At 45.9% G+C, this 13,700-nt stretch overlaps 1 protein-coding gene across 1 annotated transcript in view; it reads right to left on the minus strand.

Moving 5' to 3' along the window:
- Positions 1-321: 321 nt before the first annotated feature.
- ERBB2 (erb-b2 receptor tyrosine kinase 2) overlaps positions 322-13,700 on the minus strand; it is a 29,543-nt gene continuing 16,164 nt past the window's right edge. The window contains exons 12-27 of the mRNA XM_074224026.1: positions 13,356-13,555; positions 12,817-12,949; positions 12,629-12,719; positions 8,705-8,865; positions 8,321-8,368; positions 7,860-7,998; positions 7,645-7,767; positions 6,599-6,697; positions 5,979-6,164; positions 5,425-5,580; positions 5,201-5,276; positions 3,054-3,200; positions 2,387-2,484; positions 1,901-2,095; positions 1,541-1,787; positions 322-1,336 (exon numbers count right to left, since the gene is read on the minus strand). Coding sequence (XP_074080127.1) covers positions 984-1,336; positions 1,541-1,787; positions 1,901-2,095; positions 2,387-2,484; positions 3,054-3,200; positions 5,201-5,276; positions 5,425-5,580; positions 5,979-6,164; positions 6,599-6,697; positions 7,645-7,767; positions 7,860-7,998; positions 8,321-8,368; positions 8,705-8,865; positions 12,629-12,719; positions 12,817-12,949; positions 13,356-13,555 — 2,452 coding nt within the window. The 3' untranslated portion in view covers positions 322-983. The remainder of the gene's footprint in view (positions 1,337-1,540; positions 1,788-1,900; positions 2,096-2,386; positions 2,485-3,053; positions 3,201-5,200; positions 5,277-5,424; positions 5,581-5,978; positions 6,165-6,598; positions 6,698-7,644; positions 7,768-7,859; positions 7,999-8,320; positions 8,369-8,704; positions 8,866-12,628; positions 12,720-12,816; positions 12,950-13,355; positions 13,556-13,700) is intronic.

A 13,700-nucleotide genomic window follows, 5' to 3' on the forward strand; every position in this document is an offset into this window, starting at 1 on the left:
AGTTTCCACTGCCATTGTGTCTCAGGGAGAACTTGAATGTAAAGGTTTCTTGACTTGATTCACCAAGCCCCTCTGCTGTCCCTTATATCTGAATGAAATCCAGTTCACTTCATTCGAACATACCCCAGCGTCCCCAGGATTCATCTTGGAGAAGGGGTTTCAGATCCTATTGCTCATTCCCCGGCCCAAATCAGTGGTTCTTGTCAGGGTCCTCCCACCCAACTCTAACCCCTAGGGCAGGACCAGAGTAACACATGTAAGTCATGCAGACAAGGTGGCAGAAAGGGCATAGAGGCCCCCAGACATAGGCTAGGAGCCCAGTTGTTTTCCAAAATATATTTGCAGAGAAGATGGTGCATCTTTTCTATACACTCCTCTCATCATTCATTTAAAAAAAAAAGTTAAAAAAATTCAAAGGAGACAATGTACAAGGGATTCAGGGATCTGGAGGTCCTTCCCTGACTCCATAGCTATATCTGTGTCCATTGTCCATTTGGGACAGAAACAAGTCAGGGGCTCAGCCTCTGGAGATGAGATATTATCTCTGAGCATGTGTTGTCCTCTTTACAGCTCCCCTTGGACATCCTCTCTGGTGTCTCTCGCAGTGGGAGCCCTTGATGGAAGCCAAGAGAAGGAAAAGTGGAAAATTTAGTCTGGGGGGGGGATATGTCCATTGGAGAGAGATGACATGTATATCTGAATTGCAGTCATGTTCCAAACCAAGATTCTGGTCCAGGCATCTGGAGCTCAGAAATCAATAAATATACCCCCACCAAGGGGCTGGAGACCTTAGAGCTGCCAGGAAGGGGCAATGTGACAGTAGCAACCCAGACTCCTCTGTCTGTGGTCAAACAATCCCACTTCTCACTCTGGCCAGATGTGGAGTCTGAAGGGTATTTAAGTTTAGTCTTTTTTTCCCCTCCCCAACATGGTAAGTGCAATGCAGAGTTTCGGGGGATCTCAAGATCTGGGCCTTCCAGAGATCACACAGTCATATCCAAACCCAAGTACTCAGGGTTCTCAGCTGTGGGGGTCCCTGCAAAGCCATTAGGAGCTGCCCCTCGATCAGAAGGATCCTGGTCCCAGTAATAGAGGTTGTCAAAGGCTGGGCTGAAGGCAGTTGGGGAAAGATGATGGGGTCCCCCTCCATGGGGGGCCAAGTACTCGGGGTTCTCCACAGCTGCACCAAAGGTAAATATGTCTTTCACCACTCCATTCTTCCCTGGAGGAGGCAACTTGGGATGTTCCAGAGTGGAGCTGGATGGGTGAGGTGGTGTCAGGGTCCCTTCCAGGGGTGAAGGGGGTGGTAGGTGCACCTCTGGCTGGTTCACATATTCTAAAATGTTGGAGAAAAAGAGACCCTGGGTATCAGGACAATTGAATTATACATCTCCCTGCCAGAAAAAGTCTTTTTCTCTAGGGGAGTATTTAGACCTTAGCTTAGGGAAGGGGGCACCTTGTTTTCCCCTCCCTCCAGAACTAGGTCAAACCCTTAAAGAAGAAGACTCAGAATTTAAATCCCAAGTCAGGGTTTCCATACCAGGCTGGGGACCACAGGTAGGTGGGACAACGTAGCCATCCATCTCAGGGGATAGTGGTCGTGTGGGATCCTCACTGTAGCGCTGCAGGGGGCTGAGGTCTCGAGGAGGGATTCCCTGGAGCCCCTTAAGGCTCCCGCCAGGCTCCCCATCAAACACATCTGAACCAGTCCCTTCCCAGGGCTCTGCTGGAGATTGGGGAGGGTCCTCTTCTGAGCCTTCCAGTACTCCTGGAAGCTCCCCACCACTCTGAAGCAAGAATCAGGAAGGAAAATCATTCTTGGCTGGAAGCACAAGGTGGGAACATGGCCTGGGAACAGGCTGGGGTTCCCTTCCCAAAGAACATTGCCCCAACCCCTTACCCTTGTAGAAGAACTTCTGTGTCTCCGGTGGGTAGTACCCCCGGGACCTGGAGCCAAGGGAGGGTCAGGGCAGAAGAAACCTTGCTGGGGCACCAGGTATTCTTCTGCATCCACCAAGTCACCCATGTCATCTTCTTCCAACAAAGAACGGTAGAAAGTGCTGTCCAGGGGACTGGCTGGACCAGAATCCTCGTTCTAATGGGAGAATGGGACAATCATGCTCACCCCTTCACTGATGGATATGAAGTTGGGTGGGTGAGATTTCATTGGCGGAAAAAGGTCAGAAAACCCCAGAGAAGGGAGAGGACACAAGTCTTATGGAGGAAATACTGGCTGAGGGAAGGATTGAAGAGGAGAAAGGGGAGGGTGTGGCAAGTTTTAAGGACAATCCTGGGGAGGTGAGGGTGGACGCAGGAGACCTGCTATTCAGTTTTGTACCTTTCCTTGTGTGGACAGCAGCTTAGGGGCAGTTTAGTGACCAAGTACCTGAATGACAACAAAGCGTTGAGGGTCTCGGGCCATTCGTGAGAATTCAGTAACAAGCTCCCGGAACCGAGGCCGACACTCAGAGTCAATCATCCAACCTAGCAGAAAGAACATCCCACCTGGTGTGTGAGCTGCCCTTTAGGCCAGGCCTTCCTCTGACTTGCATCAAGTCCCTGTGGGCAAGCCTCTGGGTCTTATTTTGCTTATCTAGAAATGGAGGAGGTTCCATTGGATAATCTACAAAGGTCCCTTCCAGCTGAAAATAAGTTTTTAGGATTTGAAGAATTAAGTACATATTTTGTCTTATTTGATCTGTGCAATAAACCTGGGAGACGGATGATGTTATAGTTCTCCATTTTCTGATTAGGAAACTGAAAGAAATGAATTCCCAGAAGTTGCTCTATGTTCTTGGGCAGCTCCCTTTATTCAGTACATTATAAAGAGCACCTTCTGAAAAATCCTAGTTCAAGTCCTGATTACCATGATTAACAGCCATGTGACCTTTTCATTAGTTTTTCTGAGCCTCAGTCTCCTCACCTGTAAACTGAGGATAATAATATCCACACTCTTTAACTCACAGGAATATTCAGAAGAAAATGCTTCACTGTCAGGTTCTCTGTAAACATGAATAATGTGTTAAGATTAGAATTATAATCTGGTCTCTTACATTTGACCATGATCATGTAGACATCAATGGTGCAGACTGGGGGCTGTGGTAGCCGGTCACCCTTCTCCAACAGGTCAGGAATCTCTCGGGCAGGAATCCCCTCATATGGCTTAGCCCCAAAGGTCATCAGTTCCCACACTGTCACCCCTGAGAAGAGAGACATCTTTAGAATAGTGGGAATATGGATAGTCTCCAGGTCCCAAGCTTGGTTGATAAACAAAGAAGAAAAGGATAGGGGACGATGTGTTGGTAGGATGAAATCTTCCCTGTTCCTTCTTTCCCACTGGGAGAGAAAAGGATCAAGCACAGCCTGGAGTCCTTCTTTCCTGTTTTAGCATTGCAGACTTGAGATTTGAGTGGAGTGGGAATAAAAGAGAAATTGGCTTCAGCCATTCCCATTTGCTATTTCCACCAGTTTTTAGCACCAGGTTTCACCCTCCTTGAGTGTAGGGGAAGGGTTCCCCCATTTTCTAGTTTTTCTATGTCCTTATACCATTCTCCCACCCCACTTAGCACTGTGACACAGTAGATCATCCCCTGACTTCACCAAAAAAACCTGGATTCAAGTTTTGTCTCTGACATAGAAGCTAGATATGTGATCCTGGGGAAGTCACTTGACCTCTCAATGCTCTGGGCAACATTCTAAGATGCTAAAGCTTCAGAAAAGGTGTCAAACTACTTTGATAGAGAAAGAGGAGAGTTCCTTTTACTAATGAAATCACAGGTATTATGCCTATTCTATATTCCTCAAATCCAATTCTACTCTTCACACCAACTCCTTCCCCTTCCTATGTGTTTATAATTTTGCAACACCAAATCATAATAAATGGCAACATGTAACAAATTATACATTTGTTACCTTCAGTTCCTCACCTCCCAGCAAGGTGGTGTCATAGCTAGAATGTTGGACCTGGAGTCAGGAAGTCCTGAGTTCAAATGTGGCCTCAAACATTTACTAGCCATGGGGTCCTGGCAAGTTGCTTAACCTCTGTTTGCCTGAGTTTCCTCAACTCTAAAATGAGTATAATATGCATTCACTTCCCAGGGCTATTACTGAGGATCTAATGAGATATTTGTAAAGCCCTTTGCACACTAGTATAGAGTTGGTACTTAATTTCTCATTTCCTTCCTTCCATTCACTTTTCAAACCCTAGTCTGATTTCTAGCTCGGCCATCCTGCCCAGTTGCAGGTGTGCAACCCCAGAGTGCCAATGGCCTGTCATCATCCCTCTTCTCACTTGGATTTGGTGCCACTATTCTCTCTTGATTCTCCTCTTCCTCAGTCTGCTTTGCTGGTTTATCCTCCTTGCCTTGCCACCCAACTGTGAGTGTCTCTCAATACCCTGACCTGGGCCCTCTTGTCTTCTCTTTCTACATCCTTCAGTGACCTTATCAGCTCTCATGGGTTCAACTATCTTCTCAATGCAGGTGATTCCCGAATCTATATATCCTAGCCTAACCTCCTGAATTTGTCTCATCCTATTAACTGCATGTCTCCAATTGGCTTTCCTGTCAACATGTTAAACTTATGTTCAAAACTCATCTCATCTCTCCCCCATCCCCACCCTGAAACCTTCCCCTCCTCCAAATTTCCCCAATTCTGTTGAGGGCTCCATTCTTCTTCAATCAGATTCACAACCTCCTTTCTTCTCTCTACCTCATCCCTTGTCAGGTGATTCAGTTCTGCCTCCACGGCATTCCTTGCATTTGTAGTATAGTGGAATTGAATGTTAGACCTGGATTTAGGAATATCTGAATCCAAATCCAGAATCAGATATGTACTAGCTGTGTGACCCTGGGCAAATCATTTTCCATCTGGGGCTTGGATTCTTCCTATGTAAAATGATGGAGGTTGAACCTCAGTGGTCCCTACCTTTATGCCCTTGTCTCCACTCACTATTACTACCTTAGTTCAGATCTTTGTTACCCCTTGACTACAGTTTTGTAGGAATTTCCTGGTTGATCTCTTTGCTTCTATTCTCTTCCTCTTTCCAATACATAGCTGGCAACACAATTTCCCCAAAGTACAAGTCACTATCCTGCTCAAAAACAGGCCCAGAAAGTAAGGGATTTGCCAAAGTCATACAAAACTCCTTAGGACATTTTTGTAGCATCCATCCCCTTAACAGAGATGTTTTGCTTCTCACCATAGCTCCACACATCACTCTGATGGGTGAATCTTCGGCAGAGAATGGATTCTAGTGCCATCCACTTGATGGGAACCTGCAAGGGAAAGATAGTTTAGTCACACAGACCATCCCTGAGTCTGGGATGCAAATACTAATTCTTTTTTTTCTTCCAGGAAGGCAGATATATATTGTCCACTCAGCACTATGTCCATCTCATTCCCCCACCTCTCCAGCCCCTTCACCTTGCCCCCATCTGCATGGTACTCCGTCTCATCAATGTCCAAGAGTCTTGCGAGTCCAAAGTCAGTGATCTTGACGTGGTTGGGACTTTTGACTAGCACATTCCTGGCAGCCAGGTCTCTATGTACTAGCCGAACCTCCTCCAGATAGTTCATCCCCTGGGATTAGAGGCAGAGGACCAGATTTGATGATTTCTGTAGGGCTTCTTGTACCAGTGTCTTCTTCTTTAGATAATTTTCCTCTCTGCCCAGTTCTGGAGACTCAGAACTGACCCCAGTGAATGCTCCCATACCTCTCTATCAGGTCTGCCTGCTTGGTATTAGTTTACAAATCCATAACCTTCTCCCTGAAGCTTATAGGCTCAATCCCCAGGGGTGGTGTGTGTGTGTTGTGTGTGTGTGTGTGTGTGTGTGTGTGAGGACTAGAGGGAAAATGTTGGAATTCATTTCATGAAGGGCCTGGGGGTGGGGAAGACCTGGAGGGCACATGTTGAGATTCATCAGTAGAGGTCTTGGAGGAGGATGGATGTCATAGAGAGATGTCCCTGTGACTCTACCTTGGCAATCTGCACACACCAGTTGAGGAGGTCCTGGGAGCAGAGCCGCCCTCGGTTTTCACGCACATGGTCCAGAAGGCAGCCATAGGGCATAAGCTGGGTCACCAGCTGCACCGTGGATGTCAAGCAGATGCCCAGAAGTCGAGAAACATATGGAGAACCAACACCTGCCATCACGTACGCTTCCTGGAGACCCAGGGGATACTTAGAAGGGGATGGTGATCCCCTGCACCCCCACATCCCCATTCCTGATGTGAGGATGTTTGTAGGAAGGATCAGAATTGGAGGAGGCTGCTCAAAACTCACCCTACAGAGGAGGAAGAGGCTAAAAAACAGCTTATGTGACTGGACTTAAAGGACTCAGAGGTAGAAGCTATCTTAGAGATAATATAAGCCAACTTCCTCACCATTTTACAGAGGAGGAAACTGAGGCACAGAGAGAGACCAAGTCATTTGGCAAAGTCACACTAGTGCTGTTTAGCAATGATAAGATTCCATTTAGGTCTTCTGAATCAAAATTCCATCTTCTTTCCTGACTTTTCCTCAAAGGACCTCTGTTGTATCCCATATCCTTGGGGGGTAGGGTTGAGGGGGGGGCCATGGAGGGTCAAGAACCTTACATCCAAGATCTCCTTGTTGGCTTTGGGGGATGTGTTTTCCCTCAACACCTTGATAGCCACTGGAATCTTCACACTTTCACCATCAGGGATCCAAATACCCTGGAGAAAGGATAAAAGAGAAGGATGTGTAATTTGGCAAAGGAAGATCTACCCCAATACTATTCTCTATCCCTCTAAAAACTCCTCTGACCCCTTTTCTCAGATCTCTGGTTTTATCCCTAGGGCTTTGGTTCATAGCAACTTTTCCTACTCCTTTATAAATTAGGTCAATAAATTAAACATTTTTGAAGTTCCTATTATGTATATGTTCAAAACTAAAGATAAAAGTCCTTCTCAGAGGTGTTGCATTTGATCAGGAAAACATAGACAAATATAAATAAACACAGCATGTAAATAAAATACAAGGTAATGATAGGTGGGGGGGGTTAGGCACTAGAAGCTCAGATGGTCAGGAAAGACCTCAGGTATAAGGTAGTACCTAAAAGGAACTTCGAAGGAGATAGAAGCAAAGGATTCTAAAACTCAAAGGTGAGGAGGTAATGCATTCCAGGCATTGGGAACAGCCTAGGCAAAGATATAGAGAGTGGAAATGGAATGTTACATGCAAGATATAGCAAACAGGATGGTTTGGTTGGACTTCAAAGTTCATCAAGGGGAGCAATTTTTCATATAATAAATCTGGAAAGGTAGACAGGAGTGAGAGGTGAACAATGGAGTTTTTTGAAGCAGAGGCATGACATGTCATATCTCTTCTTTAGCAAAAATAAGTTTGACAGCTATGTGGAGGATGGGCTGGAGAAAAGAGAGATGTGAGGAAGGGAGACTAATGTAATAGTTCAGGTGAGTGGTGATGAGGGTGAAGAGAAGGGACAGATGTAAAGAGTGTTAGGGAGATAGGACTGACAAGACATGGCAACAGCATCATCCCCTTGCAACCCCATGCTCCCTTTGCTTTTCTCCCTCTCCCTCTCTGATTCCCCCATCCATTGACCTGGGCAAACCTTACCCCTTCTAGGGCCTGCCCCCAGGGTTAACCCAAATCTGACCTTGTAGACAGTGCCAAAAGCTCCAGAACCAAGAACCTTCACTTTCCTCAGCTCGGTCTCTTTTAGGATACGCATCTGAGCTTGGTTGGGCAATGCTCCACTAGGCGTCAAGGGTTCCACCAGCTAGGCATAGTAAAGAGATTGTCACAGCCTGGCTGATTGTTACACCCACAAAGTGATGGCTCCATCTGCCCCTCAACTCCCTCCCTTCTCACCTCGGTCTCCTGTAGCAGCCTTCTCATGGTGTGCTTTCGTTCCTGCTGTTTCCGACGCTTAATCAAGATGCCAATGAGCAGGCCTATGATGAGAGCTAGGAGCACCCCAACCACTGCTGCAATGATGGAGGTCACAGGGCTAGAGGGAGACAAGGGAAGAGGAGGAAGGGAGGTGAGATCATGCCTACTGGGTCCCAGAATAGCAGCAGTTTCTAGGTGTCAGAAGGAGGATGGCAGTGGAAGGGAGGTTTCTGGGTTGCGCCATTTGGATGATGGGGTGACAGTCAAAACCTGAAGGTTAGATAGAGGTGGCAGCTTAGGCTTGGACAGATAGGAATAATGAAAGTGAAAGGTCCTCTAGGACAGGAGCAGAAAGTTTGGCTGGGAGAAGCCTATCCCTAGGCTCAGTACCCCTTTCATGGACAATGGAAGACAAGGGAGCTCCTAGGGACCAAACACACCTGGGTTTCTGTTCAGCAGGACAGCCTTTGTCATCCAGTACAGTACAGCTGCAGAAAAAGTTATGTTAGTCTGGAGATCCCCAACAATGAAGGGAGGTTCCCCACCCCAAACATCAACATCTGTCCCTCTTTCTCTGACCTATGTAATGGGGGTGAGAGAGTAAGAAGAGCACCAAATCCACATTTTCCCACCCTGGTCTTTGAAAAGAAGTCTCAGAAGAATCATGGCAAAGAGCAATGCCTTTCACAATAATTTTCAAGGACTATCACCTCCCCTAACCCATTTCCCACCCTTAGTCTCTAATTTCCCCATGCAAAAATAAGAGTCTAAGGTAGAGAGAAATATGGGTTGCTTCATCCCCAATACTGTAATCTCCAACTCACGAGTGGGTACAGTTGGTAGGGCAAGTCTGGCAAATGCCTTCATCATCTGGGTACTTCCAGATAGGTATGAAGGAAAGATCTGGCTTCACCCCACTGGGGCATTGGGCCACACAGGCAAGAGAGTCCTTGAAGTGTGCACAGGCTACACATTTGTCAGCCTCCTGAGAGTATAAAGAAGAAGGAGATGCAAAAGAGGCAACAAGTGGGGGAAGCTAGGTGAAGCAGTGGATAGAGCACTGGCCTTGGAGTCAGGAGTACTTGAGTTCAAATCTGGCCTCAAACACTTAATAATTACCTAGCTGTGTGGCCTTGGGCAAGCCACTTAACCCCATTTGCTTTGCAAAAAAAAAAAAAAAGAAGAGGCAAGAAGAGGTTGGCGGTTGGTCTCAGGAGTGGGGGTGGGGTACAGGGACACAATCATGGAAAAAAGCCCAGGTCACTTTTCCATTTAGAAAACTGAAGCTTCACCCTGGGACTTTCAGAGCCTTCTTTAGCCTAATAATTCCCCAGACCCAGCACAAACATTAGACTGTTCTGTTAATCATGTTAAACATTAAGAACCAGAGAGTTTATTCCATATCGATCTTTCTACTGATGGGAAGGTTGAGAAAATCAAGGTCAGGTGCCAGACCAACTACCAGGCCAGTCTGGAGTCACCTTTTCTCAGGACCCCACACATCAAAATTAGCTCACTTCAATCTCCAATTTCTCATGTACAGTCTCTGGGGAAGAGATCAGCTTGTCAAGGCCAAGGAGCTCTTCCCCGCCCTTGATTCTGTCATCTCCCAGGTCCTCCCAGAGCAGACCCCTTTGATCAGGCCTTTTTAGAATCTCCTTATCTAGAGGCTCCTGCCCCATTGCCTACAAACAGGTCCAGGTCTTTAAAAAAAATCTTTGGCTGACCCTTTCAACCCTCCTCAAGCTATTGTCCTTTTAAAGTTGTTTCCAACCCTCTAGCCAAGATTCTAACAAAAGTATTTCTCATCTCCCACTTCTCAACCCTTTACTTTCTGGCTTCTGACTCCATCATTCTTCAGAGACTGCTGTCCCCAAGGTCACCTGTAATCTCCTAAGGGCCCATTTCCAAATATTTTTTTCTCTCTTCTTGATCTCAATGCAGTTTTTAACACTGTTGACCCTCCCCTCCTCCTGGATACTCTGCCCATGTGTGCCTTTGAAGACTTTGGCTGCTCACTCCTAATTCTTTTGCTGACTTTGTTAGATCCTTCTTAAGTCTCCTTTGTGGAGATCAAACCACCTCTCAGTCCTTCTCAGGATCAGTACATCTAGAGGGCTCTCTCCCTGTGTGTTGTCTGTCTCTATCTCTGTGTGTCTTTTTCTGTCTCCATTCTTAGCTCAAATGGCTTCTTTCTTCCTGAATTTGCCCTATCTTGCCAACTATCTACCAGACCTCTCTAGTTGTATGTTCTGGAAGCATATCATATTCTTCCCTCATAAACACTCTGTTCTTCCAAACTTTCAGCCCTTGTGTTTCTACCATCCCTGCTAGTCACTGCAATTCATAATTTCAAAATCAGTCTCCACTATACCTCTTGAATCAGTCTCCCCTTTTTCTACTTACACGGACCTCTTGTTTAGATTATTGCAATTGCTCCCTAATTGATCTCCCTGCTTCCCATCTCTGTTCTCTCTAGCCTGTCCTTCACTTTTTTTCAGTCATTTCATTTATGTTGGACTCTTTGGCAAGCCCCATTTGTCATAGATACTGGAGTGGTTTGTGATTTCCTTTTCTTGCTCATTTTACAGATGAGAAAACTGAGGCCAACAGGGTTAAGTGACTTGACCAGGGTCACATAGCTAGTAACTCTCTGAGGTTAAATTTCAATTCAAGAAGAGTAATCTTCCTGACTCCAGGTCCACTATTCTAGCCACTGAGCCACCTAGCTGCCCCAATCTATTCTTCACACAGCTGCCAAAAATACCTTTCTCTAATCCCTTAGCCACTAGTGGTCACTCGCTCCCCAAATAACCCTGCATTTATGCATTTGTGGATTTGCATGTGTTCTTTCCTTCTAGTAGAAGGTTAAGCTCCTCCAAGAGCAGGAAAAGTTGTTTTGGGGTTTTTTTTTGGTTTATGTATCTAAAGAAGTTAGTACTGTGTCTGGCCCATAGTAAGTACTGTTGAATTGAGAACTGAATCAAGTGATATTTTTTTTTAGGTTTTTGCAGGGCAAATGGGGTTAAGTGGCTTGCCCAAAGCCACACAGCTAGGTAATTATTAAGTGTCTGAGACAGGATTTGAACCCAGGTACTCCTGACTCCAGGGCCAGTGCTTTATCCACTGTACCACCTAGCCACCCCCAAATGATATGTTAATATAAAATCTTTGAAAGCAGCTGATGGAAAATGACAGTTATTATTTTCACATTGAGACTTTGCTATATCATAGGTTGTCATAAGAAATTAAATGGGAATGGGGGTAAGGGTTTCTGGAAGCCTCAGACAATATGTGAAGGCCAACAGACCATGCAGAAAAAGTTTTAGAAATCCAGAAATGCATAAAACTTGTGCATAGTATTGTATAATATCAACATATTTTATCTTTTGATACCATAATATTTTAAATTTCTTCTCTAAAATGAAGAACTAAAAAATTTTACACAGATTTTCCTGATTAAGGGGGAGCAGCATCCTCCTAACCTTTCCACCCATTCCCGGATTGGGAAAGGATAACTATTCATCTGTTACCAACCTGGAGCCTCTCTACACTTGGCTTAGCTTGGTCCTCGAATGATAAGACATCCAGCCCAGATCTAGATTAAAGCTCTTCCAGAGTTTTACTAGAAGTATCTCCATACCATTATGATAGCACCATGATGGAGGGCTTTAGTGGAAGTAATAATTCTACTAATAGTTCATATTTCTAGATGTGCTTTAGGGATGACAAAGAGATTTTCCTCCCAACAATCCTACAAAGTAAGCAAGTAGCGAAAATATTACTTCCTGTAAGCAGAGCCAAGAAAACCACAGACATACAATGAAGAAAGCAATTATAGGCAAAGAACAACCACCACAAAACCATGGAAAACAAAGGTTGAAAAATTAGGTCATAAGCAAAAGATATCAGAAGACCCCCCCCCCCCCCCCCACACACACACATACTTCTTCTCAGGGGTGGGGTTGGTTGGAGTGCAAGATGAAAATATTGTTAGGTTTTTTTTTTTTAATGTACTGAGCAGTTTTATTGGGTTTTTTGCTTCCTCTTTAATCCTTTGTTATAAAGCAGGGAAAGTTCTGCCTCAGACACTAACTTTACATCCCTGGACAAGTCATTTGACTCTTCCTGAGTTTTCTCACCTATAAAATGAGCTAGAGAAGGAAATAGTAAACCCCTGGTTATGTGACCCAAGGCAAGTCATTTAATTCTGTTTGCCTCAGTTTCCTCATCTGTAAAATGTGTTGGAGAAGGAAATGTCACCCCAGTGTCATTGCCAAGAAAATCCCACATGGGATCACGAAGAGTCAGACAGATGGAAAAAAGACTGAACAACAACAAACTTTTTTTTTTTAGATTTCTCAAGGTGGCTTGCCCAAGGCCACACAGCTAGGTAATTATTAAGTGTCTGAGGTCAGATTTGAACCCAGGTACTTCTGACTCCAAGGCCGGTGCTCTATCCACTGCACCACCTAGCCACCCCAACAATAAACTTAAACATCTTCTCTCTTGGTTGTAGAGACATAGTGCCCTGAGTCTGTCAGTCACTGGCACACTGTCAGTCTCCACACTGACAGAAACATATCCTCAAAGTAATCATGATACCTTTCAACTCTAAGTCTGATTCTTTTAGGAAGTCCACTGGTATTCTTTATCACCCCAAACTCTGCTTATTCTCTGACCCCAGTCTGAAGGAGAGGTAAAGATCAGATCCCCAGAATAGTGCCCCATTCCTACCAGCTTCTTACCGATCCAAAGCAGGTCTCAGTACCATTTTGGGGCTGGCACTCCCCATGGCATGGGAAGCAGCGCCTGTCCTTGACATATTCTCGGGGGTACCTTTGGGGTGGTCAAGAGATAAAGAAGGTAAGCAAGTCAAAACCACAGAGGCCTGAGAGTGTCCCCCTCCCTCCCCCACTCATCAAAACTTCCTTACCCCTGCATGACCCGGCACTCCTCCACACACTCCTGTCCTCGCAGAAATTGGCTGCAGTTGAGACACTGGGTTGGTCCAGGGCCCCAGCAGTGCCCCTGAGCACACAGGGAGTAGCATGCTAGTCCCTCCCTTGCTATGGGAGAAGAATGAAGGCAGATCAAACCCAGGGAGGCCTGAATACTTCAAAGACCACACCCAGGCCTGGTAATTTCTTGGGGAAGGTCAATTAGGAACCCAGAAAACTTTCAGGGGTCAAAGTGGAAAGAAAGGGAGAATTGCCAGTATCACAGAGAGATGCAAGCTGTCATTTGGCCAAGACTGGCAAAGATGCTGAGGGGGCAGTGCCAGACCAGTATTTAGCAAAAACAGGTGTGCATACCAGACACAGAGGCCAACCAGCTCAGTGGGCATCTCAGTTAGTGCCTAGAGAGTCTGGCACCAGATGTCTGTGGGTATCAGAAGGGTCACCCAGATATAGGTGCCTTGGAAAAGATGGGAAAAGGAATGAAGGCATTGGAGGGAGGGGGTGCCTGCCTTACCACACTCCTGGGAAGGTCGGTTGGCACTGTAGAGCAGGGCCTGGCGGGGGTTACGGAAGAGTTGGTTCCAAGGCACCGTGTGGACAAAGCATAGGTGGTCATTGTGATGGATGAGTGCCAACCCACTGCCCAGCTCTCTCAGTGACCGCAGCCCTAGCCAGCCAATACCCAGATGCTCCAGAGTCAGGGAGTAGACACCACTGCAAGGAGAAGGGTGGGTGCTCAGGGGAAGGGCACCACTAACATTATTCCATCTGGGGGACTAGCTCTAGTCTTTTTTCCTTCCTGGAACTTTGTCTCTATTAACTTGCTTGTCTGCTGCCTTTGAACATTTGAAGATATTCC

Source organism: Macrotis lagotis, chromosome 2 (genome assembly GCF_037893015.1).
Source record: "Macrotis lagotis isolate mMagLag1 chromosome 2, bilby.v1.9.chrom.fasta, whole genome shotgun sequence".
NCBI lineage: Eukaryota > Metazoa > Chordata > Mammalia > Peramelemorphia > Peramelidae > Macrotis > Macrotis lagotis.